Source organism: Caretta caretta, chromosome 16, assembly GCF_965140235.1.
Source record: "Caretta caretta isolate rCarCar2 chromosome 16, rCarCar1.hap1, whole genome shotgun sequence".
NCBI lineage: Eukaryota > Metazoa > Chordata > Testudines > Cheloniidae > Caretta > Caretta caretta.
Genome location: NC_134221.1, coordinates 11,921,116 through 11,942,103, shown reverse-complemented (window position 1 = coordinate 11,942,103; position 20,988 = coordinate 11,921,116). Strand labels below are relative to the sequence as shown.

At 45.7% G+C, this 20,988-nt stretch overlaps 1 protein-coding gene across 1 annotated transcript in view; it reads left to right on the top strand.

Annotated features, from left to right (window-relative positions):
• The first annotated feature begins 602 nt into the window (after positions 1–602).
• Positions 603–20,988, top strand: part of MEGF9 (multiple EGF like domains 9) — an 80,706-nt gene continuing 60,320 nt past the window's right edge. The window contains exon 1 of the mRNA XM_048822405.2: positions 603–1,028. Within this exon, the coding sequence (XP_048678362.2) occupies positions 623–1,028 (406 nt within the window). The 5' untranslated portion in view covers positions 603–622. The remainder of the gene's footprint in view (positions 1,029–20,988) is intronic.

Here is a 20,988-nt window from a genome sequence, read left to right as displayed (position 1 = left end):
TGTCAGCAGAAGGCGGCTGGGAGACCACGCGGGAGGCTGTTGTTCAAGCACAGACCAGCGCTTGGCGCAGGACACGCTGCAAGGGCTTTTGGTCTCCCCGTGCAAGCCCGGCACCTTCCCCGGTTTTGCCAAAACACCAGCGGGAATTTTATTTAAAAAAAAAACCAAAAAAATTAAAACCAAGAACAACGAAGGGGAAACTCCCGCTCCAGGTTCACGGCCGGCCCCGCAGCCCACGGCCCCAAAGAAGCCCCCCCCCCGCGCCGGGGGCACGCGGAGGCGGCTCCTTTGTTAGCCGCAGCCTGCGGGGCCGGGCGCGCCCGGCGGCCGCCCGTGTCACTCCGGCAACGCACAATGCCGCCCGGCCCCGCCCCCCGGCGCCCCAGCCCGTCGGCCATTGGCGGGGCGGCGCCCCACGCCTGCCGTCACGGGGCCGGGCCCGGCGGGCGATTGGCTGGGCGCTCCCTCGCCGGCGCGAGGCGCGAGGGGGCGGGGGCAGGCCGGGCTCGCGGCCGGCTGTCACAGCGAGCCGCGGAGGGATGGTGCGGCGGCCGGCGGCCGGGCAGCGCGCATCGCACGCGGGCGGGCGGGCGGCGCGGATGGGGCAGCGCTGCGCGGCGCCATGAGGGTCCCGCGGAGCCCGGCGCGGCTCGCCCTGCTCTGGCTGGTGGCCGCCCTGGCCGCCGGCTCGCTGCCGCGGGGACCCAGCCCGGCCCCGGGCGCCGAGGCGGGGAACGAGCTCAGCCCCGAGGCCGCCGCGCCTCAGCCCACCTTCGCCGCCACCCTGGGCAGCCCCCAGCCCAGCGCCGCCGCGGGGCGAGCGCGGCCGGGAGCCCCGGAGCGGGCGAGCCTGGCGCCGGAGCGGGCGAGCCTGGCGCCGCCGGGAGCCCAGCCCGGCCCCGGCACGGCAGCCTCCCCGGTGGCGGCAGGTTCTCCCCGGCCCAGCCAGTGGCCCAGCACCGGCCTCCCCGCGGCAGTCCCGTCCCCACCTGCCGAGCAGGAGGACGTGGCCACCGGCGGCAGCCAAGGTGAGTCCCCGCCCCGCCCTGCTGCCTCTTTTGCCCCGCGCGGGGGGGACCATCCAGGGAGCCGCGGGCTTGAGCTGGGAAGGGGCCGATGAGGACGATGCTCAGGGTGCGCAGTGATGCCTGAGGCTCCTGAATGTTGAGCCAGCGCCAGAGGGAAACAGCCCCGGTGCCTCCCTGTCCCCCAGCTGCCGGGGACGATGGACGCTTCTGCTGATGGGGGCAGATGTAGACAGGCCAGGAGAAAAATGTTTGCTTCCACTTCCCCCACCCCGCTTCCCCCTCCAGGAAAGCCTGGGCGATCATCTGATGTTGAGCCGTGGTCAGCAAAGGGTCGTTTTTCTTTTTTGTCGTTCCGCTGGTTTTCTCACCTCCCTGCGGCGCTGGTTGTCTTTTTTTTTTTTTTCTTGTGGTACATTTGGGTCATTCGTGGCATTTAAAATAGAAGACCCCGCAGAGGGATTTTCAGGATCAGGCCACATAAAGTTTGGTTTAAAGATAAGCAAGGGGCAGGTGTAAACTTGATCAGTTGCACATTAACAGAGGGTGGAGGCTTTTAGCTTTTCATTCACGGCTATTTCTCCTGTACGTCTGTGTTGTTGACATATGGACGGTAATGACAAATGGACACAGGATAAAACCACAGACGAGAGTGGGAAGCTTTATGCTAGGCAGATGCCTGATGTCCGGTATCTACCTTGACAGACACCTGCTGTTTTTACCTTTTTATTACACTTTGGCAACACTGCTCATGCAAATACAAAAAAATTAGTTTTATTGAGCTAGAATATACCCAGTATTTCACCTCTGGTTTTTATAAATGGATGTGAGGGTGAGAAAGAAAATGTGGAATTTTGTTATGTACACATACTAACCCTTATTATGGGTTTGATCGTGCTCCCATTGAAGTCAATGGGAATTTAGAAATTGGATTGAATAGTAGCAGGGTTCCATGCCCCTATATTAAATAATGCTTGTACAAGCAAAGATCAGATTTTTCTATTGATCAAGGAGCCAACAAGGAGGAGTTTCATTTAAAAGAAACTTATTTTTAGAGCCTTTTATATTCTGAATTGTACATGGAGAGGAGGGGGTAATTGTTTGTGATGCCTTCAAGCAATGGTTTCCAGCACAAATAGTACAAATAAAGATGCACTAGGCTCCAATTCTGCTCCCTTTGACCTTGATGACAAAATTCCCATTGGCTTCAAAGGGAGCAGGGTTGGATTCATGTTGTGTTGATAAAGGGGGCATGTTAGCCATAATGGGGGATGGGGTAAAATCTATACAACACCCGTGACACACCTGTATATCTATCCACTGAATGCATCCGATGAAGTGAGCTGTAGCTCACGAAAGCTTATGCTCAAATAAATTTGTTAGTCTCTAAGGTGCCACAAGTACTCCTTTTCTTTTTGCTAATACAGACTAACAGGGCTGCTACTCTGAAACCTGTATATCTATAGGTATTTATAGATATATATGGCCGGGGGGAACCTGGGATGCTTGTAGGAGAATACATGGAAGAAGTGTCTTTGGTATAATCACAAGTACAGATGATGATGATTGATCCCTGAGTGTGCAAGGGATGGAGAGGGCACAAGACACCTTCTCCTCTGTCTTGAGTCACTTGTGCAGGGGCCCAGGAGAAGATGCTCGGCACAAGAATAGCTCCTAGCTAGAGCAGCAGCACCTTTAAAGGGGCAGGGAAGAATGTGGAGGAGGGCACGATCATCCTTCCACCCTAGCCAGCAGAACTGGGCAGGTTCAGAAGGGAGACCACACTACATCTTTAAGGGATGTAGCAACCAGTGTGTGCCCACTGTAAGGCATTGTGCTCCCTGGCCAGCCCCTAAAAGGCAAGTTGAGTCATAAGAGTAAGAGATTCTATCCACACGCCGGTGACAGGAAATTTACGTAGGCTGGGATTCGTGGTACTTGTTTATGTGGATGCTGTCTAAATTCTGTATATTGGGGAGGAGGGAAAGGGATATGTAAATGATGAGTATTTGCCAAGACTTTGGGAGGAGCCTGTGCAAATGCAATGCCTGATTTTTCATGTGAGTTAAAAAGGCCTTCAGCTTTTTTCCATTCTGGGAAGTATCACAACATAGTCATAATCAACTCTAGGGCTGATTCTGCTTCAGTTGAATTCAGTGGAGCTATACCCAGTTATACCAGTTGAGTATCTGAACCTTATTTTTGTATTGGCTCTTCCATACATCTATATCCCCAAAATGCCTTAAAGAGCCATTATGGGAAAGGGTGAGATATGAAGCAGCAGAGGCCAGGGAGAAAAGCTGTTTTCAGCTGAGATTTGAAGTGATATGGAGAATTAGCGAGGTGGAGCATACACCCCTCTCCAGAGCTTTTGTGTTCTCATCCACATGTGTTGGAAACTCAGTTTTCTCCTAATGAAAGTAGACAAAACTCCGCTGAAGTCAATAGAGCTATTCCCATTTACTCCCGCAGAGAATTTGTCCCTATAATTTCAGAAACGAAGACTGTTTATACAGACAGACACTTATAAATACACCAACACTGAAGATATTTTGAAGAAACAATGTTAAATTCCGGACAAGGATGTGAAACTGGATGGTATTTTGCTGCTGCTTTTTACCACTTCAGCAGTCAGCGTCCTTTTGAGCAGATGATTTCAGCCAACTTTTCTTACATGGCTAGAAATGTGGTTTGTGGGAAACCTGGATTCTTCCCCTTTCCCACCCACACCCTTTTGTTTCTGTTGTGTTTTGTGTCTTTATTTCCTTTTGAAGACACAGGATGGTTTAAGGTTGGAAATGATAGATAAGACTAGGAGCAGGTTGTATTTTCTCAGAGCAAAAGCAACCTTCTCAGTTGTACAATGATTAAACTTCATCTGCTCTGTCAACAAACTAATTGAGTGAGTTGCAGTTTCCAGAATATGTAGTTTGAACCTGAGGGCCTGAAGTATTGAGAGTGAATAGACAGGTTGTTGAGTCATATAAAGTAAATATTCTCCAACTGATTTTATGCCTAGTGTTTCTCTGCTAACTGGTTGAAATCTGTTGGGAGAGAAGATGACTTATATTAGGAGCAGCCACTATAGCCACCACCCAGAAATGTTTATGGTCATGTCTGGAAGTACTGTAGTGTATCACCTCTAAAACAGGTAATGCAGTACCAGAAAGTACTCCTCTATTACGCAGCCTCCACAAGGACAGTACTTCTAGCAGCAGTATCTTGGAATTATATCCAAACCCCTCACCTTTTAAGGCTAAGAGAACCAGGGCCTCTTGATTTCATGCTTTATTGAGACAGTGAGCGGAGCTGTCTAGTTTCCATATAGACAAAAGTACAAGTATCCTGCATAGATGATGCAAGACGTGAAAGGAAAGCTCAAAATTTAATGAGGATCCTCACTCTTCCATGTTCTGTGCATGATTCTTCCATGTTCCATGTATGATTCTTGCATGTTTGCTGGGATGGGTGGTTTCAGTTAAGGACTGGGAGTCAGGAATTCTTGAGTCTAATCCCAGTGCTGCCTCTGACCTCCCCTCCCTGCCCCGGGGCAAGTTACTACACCTGTCTGTACTTCAGTTTCCTCATCTGTAAAATGGGAACAACAATACTTCCCTTATCTACTGCAGGGATGGAAAGAAAATTTGTTAATCATGCTTGTGAAGCTCTTAGAAGTTGATAAATGCTAATTATTATTAATAGCTACAGCCAGTTGATGTCCACATTATTCATCTTTGGTGCCTTTAATACCGCAATGATAGGCACCTTAGAAACACCTCTGTGGACAGGTTACACTCACTCTTGCATGTTGTTCGTTAGTAAAGGCAGTTTGAGTTTGATTCATGGAGGGTTTAATGTACAGTAACAGATGTAATGGGTTTAGGCCACCAAGTCCGGAATACATGAACCAGGAGAGCGGCTTCCTTTTTGTGTGTGCAACATAGTTCATTTTAATCCGAGGCACATACCTGATTTCATATGGAAAAGCCTGTTTGATTTGCGAAGTTGGTATATGTGGTAGGCACAGCCATCAGCCTGCACCCTAGTTAATCCATATATTTTTAGTACTGTTCCAGTCTATGAAGTATCACTGGGAATCCTGTAGGGGCAGAGATTCATTTTCAAACAGTCATGTGTGGTTTTAACCGCACGACTACCATTACAATCAATGGCCATCACATGGCTGACTACAGAAATGGACCCCGTTTTATCAAGGCTGCATTTACTCTCAACACTACTATTGCAACCCATAATGGGGAGAATAACATTTTATTGGAAGCTGGTGGGCTGGATTCTCATCTGGTTTAAATAAGGAGCAACTCCATTGGAATGAATAGAGTTACGCTGGTGTCAGAGTAGTGTAAATGGGAGGAAAATCAGGCCTAATGTTTGTTTGGCTCTGTCAAGATGTGAAGTGCTATTTAAGTGCTGTTACTATTATTTTATTAGCAATGTATTTTTTCCTTCCACACATCAGTTTACAGCTGTTTCAACAGTAGGTGCAGTGTTGTCAACTCTTGTGACTTTTATCACTAGTTTCGTGATATGTGATGTGGCTTTTTCCCCGAGTCTCAGCTCCTGAAGTCATGTGATAATATCAGAACCTCAGCTTTCATTTATAAGAAAAGTAAGTTTCTAGCCCTCAAGGTTGTGGAGAAAAGCTTGAAAATTTGACCTCTCAAGGCTCCAACAAGGGAAGCAAATAAAGAGTCCCCAATTTTTTTTAAAGTTACTATCTTTAAGTGAATCTCAGGATTTTTCAGGGGCTTAGCTCTTTGTGTGTGGGGGGTGATAGGGGGAGGCATTGATGATTCCGATCTTGGGAGTGGCTAGGCAGGTCATTTAGTTCATTATAGTCAAGGTTTTTGTTTTCCATACACAGAGAGCAAAATATTTTTCAATCCAGAAGATTTATTTGTATCAGATGAACAAACCAGAGAGAACAAATGCAAAATCTTCATGAGAGAAAGATCAGAATGTGTCTCTCACTGTATAAATCCCCCATCTTGATTCCCTTTCAGAGCCTGGCTCGGGCCCAACCCCAGAAGATGAACAGGAAGACAGACCTATTGAATGTAATGGTTTGCTACATAGAAAATGGATTGATTGCTACCTACACCTCAGTCCAAAACCCTAAATCCAGACATCCCTGGAATTTTGAGGTTATTTGAAATCTGAACCCAGATCCAGGTTTCAGAAACTGTCTCCACTTTTGCAATGGTTCTAATCGGATCTCTAGCTCAGTACCACGAAATTTTGGGTGTTCAGAATCTGGTTCCATATCTGAATTTTGCAACATGTACATTTTGAGCGTAGGGGAAAATAATAATTCTTTGAGCACCTATCGGGAAAGGTACCTGAAGTGATTGTGGATACGCAGCATTATTTGCATAAATGAAGCAGATCTTGGTACATTGAAATGTGGGATATCAGGCAAAGCAAGGTATCCTGACAGTAAGTGACCTGTGTAACCACATTTAGAATACTACTATCTGTGCTGTTTTGTTGCTGGGAATACTCTATCCAGACTGAAAAGGTGCAGCCGAAAGCAGCCAGATCGATTGTGTCCATGTTAGAACGAAAGATTAGCTAATAGACTTTGCTCACAAACAAGAAACTAAGGCAAATCCCATAGAGGGTTATAAAATCCTGGAAGGAGTACAGTACTTCCAATCAGCTGTCTTGTAAACAAGAGATGTTTCGGGACTGGGGCCATTGAGGGCATTTGCAGCTCTGTTTCCCTACTCATTCTGACACCTCATGGCTCTGATTGGGTCCCCATCTCTAGTTTGCCTTTGACTGTGTCCTTGAGGTTTGTGCTTTGGGGAAAAGTGCAGTGTACAATACGTAAAGGGGAAGGCAGGGTGGGATAAGTATGGGACTTGGAACCAGGAACAGCTCCGGTCTGAATCTCTGACTCAGCCATAGGCTCCCTTTGTGACCTCAGGCAAGCTATGTGAACCTGTCTTAGTTTCCCCATCGGTAGATGAGGGATAATAACACTTTCCCACCTCACAGGGGGTGCTACAATGTAATATTTTAACATGCACAGCACTTTATAAATCTGGACTAACACAAAAGGCAGCATTGTAAGGCAAGAGAGATGGATCTGAGTTTGAGTTTGGATCCAGCTGAACACTGCTGCCACAAGTACTCCTTGTTAGTTTGTATCAGCAAAAAGAACACAGCTACCACTCTGAAACCTGTCAACATTTTATAGAATCTCACCCACTATTGCATCAGACTTAAGCTTCTTGCATCAAATTTTCAAAGCTCCTAAATGCCACTGGGACTTAAAGGCACTTAGCTGCATTTTGAAAATTTTACCCCTTGTCACGAAAGTGCTACATAACTCCTTTGTCTCAACTTACTCATCTTCCTTTATCAAGCTTCGTTTGGGCTCCGCAACCTCTCAGCTGCTTTGGCCTACATATTTATCAGTTTCTTGCACAATCCCTTCAGTTCCTTCTTCCACAAACCCCTCTCCTTTACATCGAATGACCCCCTCCGAGCTGATCCGTGTTTTCCTACCCACATTTACGTTCCTCTTAAAGACCCACTTCTGCTACACTGCCTACAGTGAATTGAGCTGACTTGTGTGTCATTGGCCTGTTACAATGCCCTTTCCTCTGTGCTCTGTCTGTTTCTTTCCTTAGGCTCCAACCTTCTACTTGAGCACATCAGACGCGCTGAGTGCATTGGAGGTGCTACCCTAGAGAAATAATACTAAGGGCTGTCTCTGAGGTTCTCGAGTGATGTTTGGATTTGGGCCTATCTTTAATAAAGAACTGAAGATCAGTTAAAAGAAAAGGAGGACTCGTGGCACTTTAGAGACTAACAAATTTATATGAGCATAAGCTTTTGTGAGCTACAGCTCACTTCATCGGATGCATCGAATACAGACTAACATGGCTGCTACTCTGAAACCTGAGGATCAGTTGCTTTCCAAGTACCTGAAAAGCAGGCAGCTGTTGGCTGCTTTTCATGGGGAATGAGAAACAATTTTGAGGAGTGTTTTTTATTCAAATATAGGCTAGCATGGAAACCCGAGACCTGGAGAACATACTCCCTGCCACTCTTTGCTTCCCTTTCTTCCTCCATCTGACTGAGGCTGATCTTTCTCACGTCTGCTCACAAAACTGCCTCTCTCTTCCCTAGATTTTCACCACTGGATGAATGCCATGATCTTCCTCTTGCCACTGCTGCTGGGGGTTGGTGTATCTCGGTATGGCATGGCAGGATGGTAGGGCTTCACAGTTGTTCCTCTTGGGTACATTAGAAGTTGTAATGTAGGAATTACTAGGTGAGGTTCTGTGGCCTGTGTCATGCAGGAGATCAGACTAGATGATCATAATGGCCCCTTTTGGCCTTAAAATCTATGACTCTCCAAGCAGGGAAGGCTCCCAATCCATGGATATTGATATCTCTCTGGTGCTGGAAGACAACTTGGCTGAAAGCAATCCAGGAAGAGCCTGATGGTGCTTGCCTTATCTTTAGACAAAAAGGATGGGATACAATATGTATAGAACGACCTATGGGAGCTGCTCCAAGCCGTCACAGTCCTGTCCTCTTGCTAAGCACTTGGAAATACAGCTTACGCTTGGTATCATTTGAAAGCTCTGGATTTGCAGTTCGACATGGCTGACAAGATACCAAGGTTTCAAGGAGACAACATCAGGATTTAAAATTTTTTTTTTTTTTTTTTAAGAAATGGAAATTGAATCCCGGCTGGGAAGTAAGGAATGGTTGTGCTATATAGAAACCATCCTGGGAGGGGCCAGAGGAGTGAGGGTGTATGTTATAAATCATGAGCCTCCTATTGTGAGTCTGAAAAAATAAATAAATAAAATCATGTTGCCTTCAGCAGGAAACAGAACAACAAAGCACGCATTGCCGCTTCCATGGAGCGGGTGTGGTGTGGTCTCAGAGCCATGTCAAACTCACATATGCATCGAACTGTCAGCAGGGCCAACCACAAGCATTAAAAACAATCATGAGTTAGGACAGAAAAATAATATGGGATTATAAAACCTCATAAATTTTGGGTCATCTTACTTGCTGGTTCTTGAGCCTTTAGGGATCACATTTTCAAACTTTCTCAGCAATGAAGAGGGCTAGAAATTTGTATGTTTTTTTTGTTTTTGTTTTTTTATGAAAACTGAGTCTCACAGTATCACATGATTCCAGGAGTTGTTGGGGCTGAAAGAAAAATCCCAAAGAATGCTCAGTATAAAATTGCAAGAATTAGCAATGCTGAATTACAGAACATCCTGATCTGTTTACTTAAGGTACCTATCTGGCTCCATCATTGCAGTGTATGAGCACCTCACAATCTTTGAATGTATTTATCCACACAACTCCCCTTTGAGACATGGCAGTGCTATTATTCTCATTGAACAGATGGGGAAATGAGGCACAGAGAGACAAAGTGACTTGCCCCAGGTCACACAGGAAGCCTGTGGCGGTACAGGGAATTGAACCCAGGTTTCAGGCCAGGGGTTAGGGCCTAGGCTGTCTTTCCTTTCTGGTAACTAAAACCTCAGTGCTTGAGTCCGTCCCCTGGACTCCAAACACAAGGTAATTCATTCTGCTGCTTATAAAATTGAAACGTTCATGCCATTTGGCAGACAGGAAATGCTTCCACAGATCTGATCCGATTGCCCAAGCTCTCAAGAGGGAGTGGGATGTTGCTACTCAAGATATATCTTTTATCAATAGAAATAAACTCATTTCTATGCTGGCTGTGAGGAGTTCAGGTTTCTCTTGGGAATATGTGGCTGGGGGAAGGGATTGTTGTTTCTGTTTTCCTCCATTAAAAACCTGTTTTAAAAAAACAGCTTACAGGGACTGAATTGCCTTACATAAATTAGATTGCAGCAGAGACTTTGTTTAGCTGTTATAAATGAGGTTCCTGCAAAGACTCTGATTAGCTTCAGAGCCCTGGGTGCCCATAGAGTGTTTGATCCTGCTCCCTTGGGTCACACTGAGCAGCCATTGAAATCGACAGGGCTCCTTGTACAGTAAGGCGTTGATCAGCATGAATATGGGGACAGAATCTGGCTCCCAGGTAGGGATTTTTATATCTGCTACCTAAAGGCTAGATTGGAACTCTGCCAGGTACTCTGCCTGGTGAGTAGCTGCACCACCCCACGAATGGACCAGAGAACCCAATAGGATTCAGAACCTCAGGTCCACCCCTGCTCCTGCCCGCTGGAGGAGGAGTGAGTTACTTCACTGCCTTCTTGGGAACAGCACATGACCCCTCTCTGCTCCTGGCCAGGGCTGCTCCTCCTCACAGTGGGGAATTTTCAGAAGAGTAGTCCCACCTGTCCTCCCCACAGCCAGTGTCACAGTCTGAGCAGGACCCAGTGGGAGAATAGTAGGGGCCTTGTAAGGTTGAATTAGGTGTGTGACGGTCTAGCTCTCAGTGGTGGTTTTCATTGAACAGAAGAGAGAGCTGCTTGGTTGAGGGGGTTTTCTGGAACATACGTCGCTGACTGCAGAGAACAGACCATCTAAACATGATGACATAGCCCTAATCTGCCTAGGAATGTTTGATCTTAACAAAGCTAGCCCATTGTTTAATGACTGAATTCCTTTCCTGGTTGATGCTCTTTGGGCTGCTGCTCTATTAATTCCACTGAGAGTTGGCAACACATGAAGAATTGCAGAATAGGGGTAGAGGGTGAGCTTTCCTGGGCCTTCTACACCAGAGCCGAGCAAGTGAGATCAACAGGACTTTTCTACCTAGGGAGGACTGCAGGGCTGGCTCTAGAATTTGTACTTTCTGCTCCATGCACACGTGCGTCCTATTTCAGAGCAGGTGTAAGTGGCAGCAACCTCAGTTGAGTTGCATCTGCTTACACCAAGTCTGAGTTTGAACCCATGCTACTCAGACTAGACATATGCTGAATGTCCAGTATTTGAAGTAAAATTTGCCCATAACTGTAACTAATTCAGAGTCTAAGCATGAGAGACTAGAGTGTTTTCCTGCAAAACTCCTGCAACGCTGCCCCTTCCTCTAAGGTTCATGTCTACACTATAAGGTTTGCCATGATGATCAGCTAGCATTTTGAATTCATTAATTCCATGTCCATATAAATAAACCCAGAGAAGAATAGCCAGCCATGACAGTCTTGGGTATTTGCTAGTACTCATTGCTATACATGCCTTTTAAAAATTGGACAGGGGACTGGTTCTGTAGCCTTTCAGTGAGAAAATGGAACTATTGTGTTTCTCTCTTCAGAGTTCCTGAGCTGTTTGTAGCCAACCTTCACACGAACTAAATGAGAACCCTTTCTCTGGGTTTGTCTGAATGCCTTCAAGCACTGATTTTGGGGTGTGTCACCCAGCATTCCATCAGTCATGCTTTCTGCCACGGGAGCAACAGTGCCAATGCCTAGAAAAAGGAGGACGCATGTCCCAGTGGTTAGGGCCGTAATCTGGCAATGGTGAGACCTGTGTTCAGCTCCTTGCTCTGCCACAGGTGACCTGTGTGAACTTGGGCAAGTCACTTAACCTCTCCATGCCTCAGATCCTCATCTGTGAAATGGGGACAATAGCACTTCCCTACTTCACAATGCTGTTGTGAGAATGAATACATTACAGATGAGGTGCTTAGATGCTACAGTGATGAAGGCCATAAAAGGACAGGGGAGAATGTGGGTCTAGGACAGAGCAGGCTAAGAGCTGGGAGTCAGGATCCTGGGGTCATATTTTCAGTTCTGTTGCTCAGAGATTTTAAGGCCAGAAGGGGCCATTGTGATCATCTAGTCTGACCTCCTGCACATCTCAGGCCACAGAAGTTCATCCATCCACTCCTGAAATAGATCCCTAACCTCTGCCTGAGTCACTGAAGTCCTCAAATCTTGATTTAAAGACTTCAAGTTACAGAAAATACACCATTTACTCTAGTTCAAACCAGCAAGTGACCTGTGCCCCGCAATGCAGAGGAAGTTTAAAAAAAAAAACCCCACAAAAAACCCCATGGTCTCGGCCAGTCTGACCTGGGGGAAAATTCCTCCTCTGCCCCAAATACGGTGATCAGTTTGACCCTGAGCATATGGGCAGGACCCACCAGCCAGATGCCTGGGAAAGAATTAGCTGTAGAAGCTCAGAGCCCTCCGTGTCTAGTATCCCGTGTCTGGCTGTTGGATGTATTTGCCATGAGCGGGCTCACATGGACTGCAGCTGCTGACTTGCTCGGTCACCTATACAAATTAATTAGCACCAGCCACTGTACACATTTGAAGTCAGTGGGAGTTTTGCCATTGAGTGTAATGGGAACAAGCCTGTGTTCTTAATCTCTCCATGCCTTATTAATGTTGTCCATAAAATGGGTATAATACTTGTCTACCTCCCAGCAGGGTTGCCAGGCTTAATTAATTAGCGCTCATCTGGAAAGTTAGTTGGAATTTCCCCCATACATGTCCATATTGATTCAGTTAGGGCTGCTGACGTATTTTGGACCTGCAGCTGCTACTACTCAAGCCACAACAAGGGATATAGCTAAACTTTGAAATGAGAGGAAATTTGAACACATAGGGACACTTGGTCTTGGGGCGGGAGGGGGTATATTCCTCCCACCTCAACCTGGCATTCCAGCTCTTCATGGCAATTATTACTAAATCAGTTGTAAATGTGGCTAATTTGACATTTCACAAGCTTTAAACTTGTGTGTGTGTATATATATAAAAATCTGTGTTAACCTCTTAGTTCTTGCTTTACACTGCATCTCCTCTGTGTAATCAGTAGGCTGCATATAACCTTTACCTGCATAACTGGTCATGCTTGCAGCATGCTTTCAACTAAATCTGCTTCGTTCCTTTCCCTACAAATTATATTTCATCAATTTTACGGCAGCTTTACATGGTATTTTGACTGAGTGGCTGCCTATATTAACTAATAAAGCAGCTAAGATAGCTTTGATCCTGTATTTTTATGGAAATGATGGCATGTATTTCTGGGTAGCTGATTAATGCCATGTGTGTTTTTAATGTACTAGCTTTACTGTGTGGTCTGTGCTAAATGATTATATGGTCAAGCTGGGTTCTTTAAGTTTCTTATGAAAAGCATGTTGAAATGGATCATATTTGTTTTTTTTCAATAGTCTCCTCTTGTACTATTTCAGTTCCCATAGATCTTTTCTTTGTAGGGTCACTTACATTAGCACGGTGCATTCATGTTTTATTGGTAACAATAGAGAATTCATTGACTGCATTACACAGCCCGTAAATTTAGAGCATCAAGTTGGAGGCTCATGGAAGATAGAGATGTGAAAACAACCTGTCAGGTCCTCTAATCCATTCCCTTCCTAATGCTGATTATTTCCTGCAGGGTATTTTTCTGCATCTTTGTCTAGTCTAGGTTTAAATGCCACAGTAGTGGCGCTTTCACCGCCTCCATAATCCATGCTAGTAAGGATTGTTCTCTGTGGGAAGCGTGATGGGGGCCTGTGCACACTCAGTCCCTCCCGGAGGAGGGCAAACCAGAGTAAAATAGACAGACAGGAAAGATGAAGTGGCAGATGTGTAGCTGCAATGTATGTTCTCCCCCGCCAACCCTTTCCATTCCTGGGAGCCCATGAAAGCTGCTCTATGACAGCTCTGTGTTGTTGGGCCCCTAACTCTTATACTGCAGTGGCGGCACCTAGAGTCCTCAACCAAGTGAAAGCTCCATTGTGCGAGGTGCTGTACAAACCTAGAGGAAATAACAGTCCCCGTCCCAAAGAGCATACAGTATAAAAGGCAAGACAAGGGTGAGACCAGTGTGGATCAGAGGGGAGAGGATGAGTGGGAAACAAAAATAACAGGCTGCTTTGACATTGATTGTGTGCATGTGTATACCACACCGCCAGTCCTCAGCAGCAATCCTAACTCTGGAAGGGCAACTTCAGCAGCATCCTAGCAAAAAAGGGAAACGAGTCTAATTTGGGGCATATAATTACTGTCTTCTGTCACCCAATGTTTAACAATCAAGGTTAGCGGGTACTAAGGAAACACTTCTTTATGGTATGATCAGAACTATCTCGGTGATGACTGTACTTTCCGGAGTCAGGCAATGACTCATTCCGAGGACACCACCTGAGTCAGAAGATCTCGCTGTTCCTAAAATAGTTTATTTTTAATCATTCCCTGTGACCTATACAATAATGCAGCGTGCAACATGCCCCACCCTTGCCTTTATTTGATTCTCAACCCAAGGGTTGAAGAATCCCTTTCAGAACTGTTGATTCCAAAGATTACCAGCTCTTTTCACGGTAACTCTGTTGTTTAGAGGCAGAGTTTCTGAATGGTGGAACAGTCCTAGACCCTGTAAAGGAGTCCAGGAGACCTCATTCTCTTCTAGAGTGGAAGCGTGTAGGTTTCCCAGTTCCTGGAAGCAGTAAGCAGATGTCCTTCAATTCACTTGCAGAGAAAATAGGATGAGAAGGCATTTCCTTTATATCGTTTCACCTGAAGTGAAATGTGCCAGCTTTGCTCACCCTGTGGTGTTCTGATGTGGCTTCCTGAAGGAATCAGCTTTTTCTCTGCAATCTGAGATGCAGCACGACTAGCGTTCTCTGGGGTAGTGGTGACACAAGTAAAAAGTGAGGTGGTACATTTGTGAGCCCGTGAATTGGGACTTCCAGGCTCTGGGGCAGCCCCAGTTCCATAATTATGGGAGCCTTTGTGTAAGTTGCTGAGCTCCATACCCATAGGTACCCTGGGTATAATGAGTCAGATTCACCTCCTAGCCCACGTCCCAGTGCCAGCCTGTTGGATCCCATGGGGAATTCTCTCCTGTGAGAGGACAGGTGTTTTGTGGTTCCTCTTGCCCTGGTATCCTTACCTGGAGATTCCCCCATGCAGATTCTGCACCATCATGAGAACCGCAACAGAGGTCACACTGATGCATGGATTTGCCCCCAACAGTTGTGCTGTCATGGGGAACAGCAAGGCATGGTCAAGTCACTTTTGAATGAACAGGAAGGCAGGAGGGATGATCTTGCCGTTAAGGCACTGGGCTGGGTTTTAGAACACTGGGATTCAATTCCCAACTCTGCCACAGACTTCCAGTATGGCTTTGGACAAGTCCGTAGTCAATCTGCGTCTCCTTTCCCATCTGTACAATGGGGATGACAATATTGCCTTTCTCCCATCCTTTGTCTAGATTGTAAGCTGTGCGGAGCAGGAGTGCCTTGTGCTCTGTGCATGTACAGCACCTAGTACAATGAGACCCTCATCTTGGTTGGAGCCATGAGGGGCAACTGTAATACAAATAGTAAATCATGCTCTTTGAAAGTCTTGCATGAAAGGTGCTATAGAAGTGCAAAGTATTATCGTTCTTATTTATTATTATTAAGGCTGGTTGAATGAAACTAAGCATTTTTCCCATTGGGTTTTGTGAAAAGTCAACATTTTCTGTGGGGAAAAGATTTTGGTGGAATTTTCCACTGGAAAATCTAAATTGAATGTTTCTAAACCAAAATTTTTCGAACTTCTTGTTTCACAAAAAGTTTCAATATTTGACTTATTTTTGTGCTCTGATTTGGGATGAAAACAAATGTTGACATATCAGACATTCCCCTTTCCAGTCAGCTCTATTACCTTTCTTACCATAAACAAACAAAACATAGCGTTACTGGTTTGTTTTGCCCAACATACAGACCTAGTAACATATAAACACCATAAAGGCAGCCATACAGAGAAGAGAAAAATAGAGCAGGATCTTTTATGCCTGCATCAGAATAGATGACATGGGAACAGGAGAGACTTTCTGGGTAGACTAAAAACTAGGGGCTGTCTTTCCAAAATAGGAATAGCTTTCATGAGTAATTGACTAAATCAATGCCTGGCTATTAAATATATGGTCTTGTTTTACTGCTTTAGGAAACCAAGCAAATTGAATTGCATAACGCAAGACAGATTGTATAAGATGGTTTCATTTCCATACTCCTCTTTCCCTTGCAGCTCTACAACCAACAGTCTAGGAGAGCTGGTGGGTTTTTAAAAATTATTTTGAATTAATCTGACTTCACAATATCAAGCACAGAAAGATCCAAAGATTTGGTAAACAAAGTTCGCAAATCAAATCAGAATGCAGACCTGTTGGCTCTTGTCGGGGCTGGATATTATTCTTTTTCTTTTCTTAGAGCCTTCTCTTCTATTTATAGCAGCCACTTCATTCTCTGCCTTTGTCATATTCTCAGTCTGGCTTTTTTCTTTTTTGTGGGCTTTCCTTCTCTTCAAGTCCTGTTACTCGGGCGAAACTCCCCCTGAAGTCAACTGAGGTTAGAACTGTGGAACTTGCCTCCTCTGCCTTGGGGATTTGACCCAAACACAGCTGCTGGTGCAGACCTGCAAAGGGGCTGTTTGCACAATTGGAGCTTACACTGTTTTCAAGCCGGGGGAACATGTTTCAGTGCAAATAGTGGCTTTGCCTGTCTGTGCTGGGAGTGCACTGGTGCTGTAATTTGAGTGAATCCCTAGGGTGGACAAGACCTGGAAGCAGAATTTGATCCAGTGGGTGATTTTCCTCCATAGGGAGTCTTGCATAGGGCTGGCTGTCTTCACTCTGTGTAGACATCCTCTTCCTGTTTGTCTTTCTCTCCCCTTTTTGTCCTCAGATACTTATTATGACTTATTTTTATTTCCCTGGTGCCTAAAAACCCTAGTTAAGGGGCAGGACCCCATTGTGCAAGGTGCTGTACCAGAACAGAACAAAAAACAGGAGTTTCCCATGTGCTGCAATAAAGGCTTCCTCCCATACCCCCAACACTGAATGCTAGTGGGTTATGATGACTATCCTCTTTGTTCTCACTGGAGATTAAACCCCAGGCTTCTAGACCCCAGCATATGAGCCTCTAGAGATTGTGCTAAAGTCCCTTAGCTAGGAGCTTGTAGTACTGTAGTAGGGTCATTCTCTATGGATCAGGTGCAGAGGGAGCTGTATAACTCACACCTAATAGTGAGCTATACAATGTCAAGGTGGGGGAGGAGCTAAATTCTCCAGTGAGTTATACTATGAGAGAGAGTTCACCAAATACCTGTTATGAAAGAAAAGTTAGCAAATGCTATATCTGCTGATAGAGCTTCTCCCTTCAAGGGCAAGCTGGACACACAGGGTATAAGCTTTCTGCAAAGTACGTATTATTATTAACGTGCCTTCCTTGGCTTGCGGCTGCTGTTGAGAAATCCAAGACTGGCTCCAGATAATGAATGACAAACATTTCCCTTGTCTTAACTATTTTACTGTGAGCATTTTACTCCTGGAAGTCTACTATTCGTTGTTAATAGCATGCCACCGTTGACATTCATTCCCACTGAAGCACGACATTGGGATCGTCTCTTTTGTTTCATCTCTCGTTGGTTTCTTTTCAGGACACACTGTTGTGCAAGCCTAACCTGTTTAAAATTAAAATACATTGATGACCAAAATACTTAAGGGATGCACTGATAAATGAGTCTTCAGTGCTGGCTTCCCTACAAAACAAGCCGCGTTTTAGGACCAGTTGGGGAAGAGGAATGATCTTGGTGTGAGAAGACAGGCCTAGGTGTCAGAGAAAGGGGGTTCTGTTCCCAGCTTTTTATTGTTGGTTTTTGCGGTAGGGCCTAGAGACCCCAATCAAGGACCAGGGCTCCTTTGTGTTACGTACTATACAAACATAAAAGACACAAGCTGGTCCTTGCCTTAAAGAGCCTGCTGCTCTCACTGACTCTGATGTGTGGTGTTGGGCATGTCATGTTAGGGCCTGGTTTTCCAGAGGTGTTGAGCACCTGCGGCTCCCATAGACTGCAGTTAAGATTTTGGGAGTCTGGTTTTCAGACTCAAGAGCTTTGTGCCTTGTTTTCCTCATCTGTAAAATGAAGACAATACTCCCCCTCCTGCAACGTCACAGGTGTGTTTTTTGTAAAGCTTAACTCATTCATATTTGTGAAGCTCTACTTCATACTATGGCACTGAGGTGTGTGTGTATATATATTTTCCTTTCTACTCTCTCATCTGGGAAGTTTGGCTGAGGTTTTTTATTTTATCATGGAGGAATCCCTGTATTTTAGCCTTTATTGGTCTTGGTGTCCTTTGTGCCTGATTCTCCATTGACCTGCCCTTGCTGGCATCACCTACATCTCTGCAAAGTAGATCTAAAGAGCTTCGGGGGCACTATGCTGATTTACCTCAGTTGAGGATATGGCCCACTGGCTTCAAAGGAGCAACACTGACTTGCACCAGCTGGTCATTTTGCATGTTTACTGCAATGGAGGTATATTGATTTGGGGATATGGTGCTTTAATGTAAGAGTGATGCAAGGCATCCACTCTTCGGTTTGAACCACTAAGATCCAGTAAAACACTGGAGATAGAAAATGTTAGAGTCCTTGGGCCATTCTGTTACGCTGGAGTGGAGCCTGTTGACACTCGGTTTGAATTTGGTCCATTGACTTTAATGCATTGAACCAGCATAATTGAAAGGAGAATTTGGCCTATCTTAGTGACAACAAAGTAGTTGGAATGGTCCATATTACCAACAGCTGATGATTACATGCATTTCCCTATTTAAAACAGGTAAATGGTGATTTGAAGCCTAGTAACATAGGAGGAAGGAATCCCTTAAATTCTGGCATCCCCCTCAGATTCAAGAATACTTCATATATACATAAAAAACATTACAACAGCTTAAAAATAAAAAGGGCTCAAGTGCAGGATTGGTTGAAGTTTCATTACCCTGCCAGTTGAGAAGAACAGAGCCAGCCTGCAAAATGGATGGTGCAATGAACATGTCTTGTATGCACATCTGCACATCCAAAGGAAGCTGGTAGATTTCATTTCAGGCCACTGACAATGCCCATTTAAAATTGTGCTCAGTCTAATACCTGCTTGCATTTCTTACTGGGCTCTGAAGGATGGGACTTCGGAGTGGATGATTCTTGAACTTTTCTCTCCTTTGCTGAGTGAACTATTTTGTGAAACCAGCCAGACAGGTTTGTCCGTGCATTTCTAATGCTGTGACACAACAAGTAATGAGAGAACAATCCAACAGACTTGAATGTCCTGTTGATCCAGTAAGGCAGATGACTTAGGTACTTAGCATTGAGCACACAGTAGTAACACACACACAGAGTGCTTTACGAACATTACCCCATGGAGCAGATCAAGGCTGCTAGAGTTGGGACGGAGAATGCAAGAAGCCCTAGCCCCCAGCCCTGTGCTCCATCCACTTTTGTTCCTAACCTTGCAGTGAGACCGCATGTACATTTTAGAGAGGGCTCCAGCCCCTAGGAATCTTCCTGCTATAATGTAGATGCTCAACTCCCATGGTGATGAGTGCAGTAAAAATGTCTGGTGTGGCGTATAACACTTATGAATTGTTTTCTCTGGGCTGCACTTTTAAATTTTTCAGGAACCTGCCCATTTGCAGGAGCATTGACTCTTTTATGAGGTGGAACTGATGCAGCATGTTAAAGGGGATATACACATTCTACCTACTCATGGAGATCTGGAGTCTTGTTTGCCTTGGGGAGGGAATGGTCTGTGTGTGCTTTTAAACCACTGTGTGTATAAGGAAATCATAACACTGATAGCTTGGTATTCATTCGGAAGGTTTCAGGGACTTCGTGCTGAACTTATCCAAGTTGGAGTGTTTGTTTATGTATTCTGAACTTGCTATTTAATGGAAATTTTCCTTCTGGATGCGAACGGCTGGTGTACATAAATGTAAATAATTCATGGTGGGGGAGCAACTGAACTGAAATGGAACATCATTGCAGCATCAATTGCAAGCTTTACACTAAGGAGAGAACTTAGGAGCCATGGTACAATACTGATTGAAGCATTAATCTATGGTATGACTCCAGTTTTTAAAAAACAAAGGTAAATGGGATGTCGGGAGGCATAAGAACATTAGAATACAAATCTGAGGAAGTGCTCTTTGGGTGAAGTAGGAGTTAGGCCGTGTCCGCACTAGCGAGCTTACAGTGGCGTAGCTGCATTGGTGCAGCTGTGCCGCTGTGAGCTCGCTCATGTAGCTGCTCTCTGCTGACGGCAGAGCGTTCTCGCGCCGACATGGTAAAACCACCTCAACAAGTGGCGGTAGCTGTACCAGTGGGAGAAGCTCTCCGCCGACACAGCGCTGTGCGCACTTGTCCTTCTGCAGGCAAAACTTATTTCTCTCAGGGGTGGTTTTTTCCCCCACACCCCTGAGTGACATAAGTTTTGTTGACATAAGTGGTAGTGTAGACATGGCCTTAGATGCCACCTAAAACGCTTATGGCTCAACTTTGCCTTCTGTTACACCCATGCAGCCCTACTGATTTCAATGGGATCGCATGGGGTAGCCGCACCTAGTAAACTCATATGGTGCTCCAAGGGCATACAATGGCCGATGCCAGCCCCCTTCTTCAGAGGGAAACGGAGCTCCGAAGAACACCCCAACAGTTGTCATCTGACAGCATCCACTGCCCCAGTTCCATTGGTCCTGGATAAAGGAAGATGTTCTTAGTGAATTTTTTTTTTTTTTTAAAAAGTCACAAAATAAGAGAGCTGATAATAACTGCATCCAGTTGGGTTAGGGTTACCATGTTTCAGGTTCCCAAAAAGAGGACCCTGTTGGAGGGGCAGTACAACTGGGGGGTGCTGTAGAGGGTACCTGGGGCCTCCCTCTTGAGGTGAGGGGTAGTTTCATCCCTGTCACGGTGGCAGAGCTGCTGGTGCAGACCCAGGATGCAGCAACAGCTGTCAGTCAGCACCTCCCGGCGGGGCTCTCCCCCTCCCATGGGAGGGCTTGGGTGGACCTTCACAGCTGCCATATCCCATCCACTCAGATGCGGATGCAGATGCAGGTGAGGGGACCCAATCGGGAAGCAGACCAATCAGGGCTCTTTCTGAGCTGCAACATTTGCTCTGCAAAAACCTGGACATTGCCTCTTCTTTTGATCCTCCACTTCTTTCCAGGTGGATTTTTCAAATAAACGAGGCAATGTCTGGGA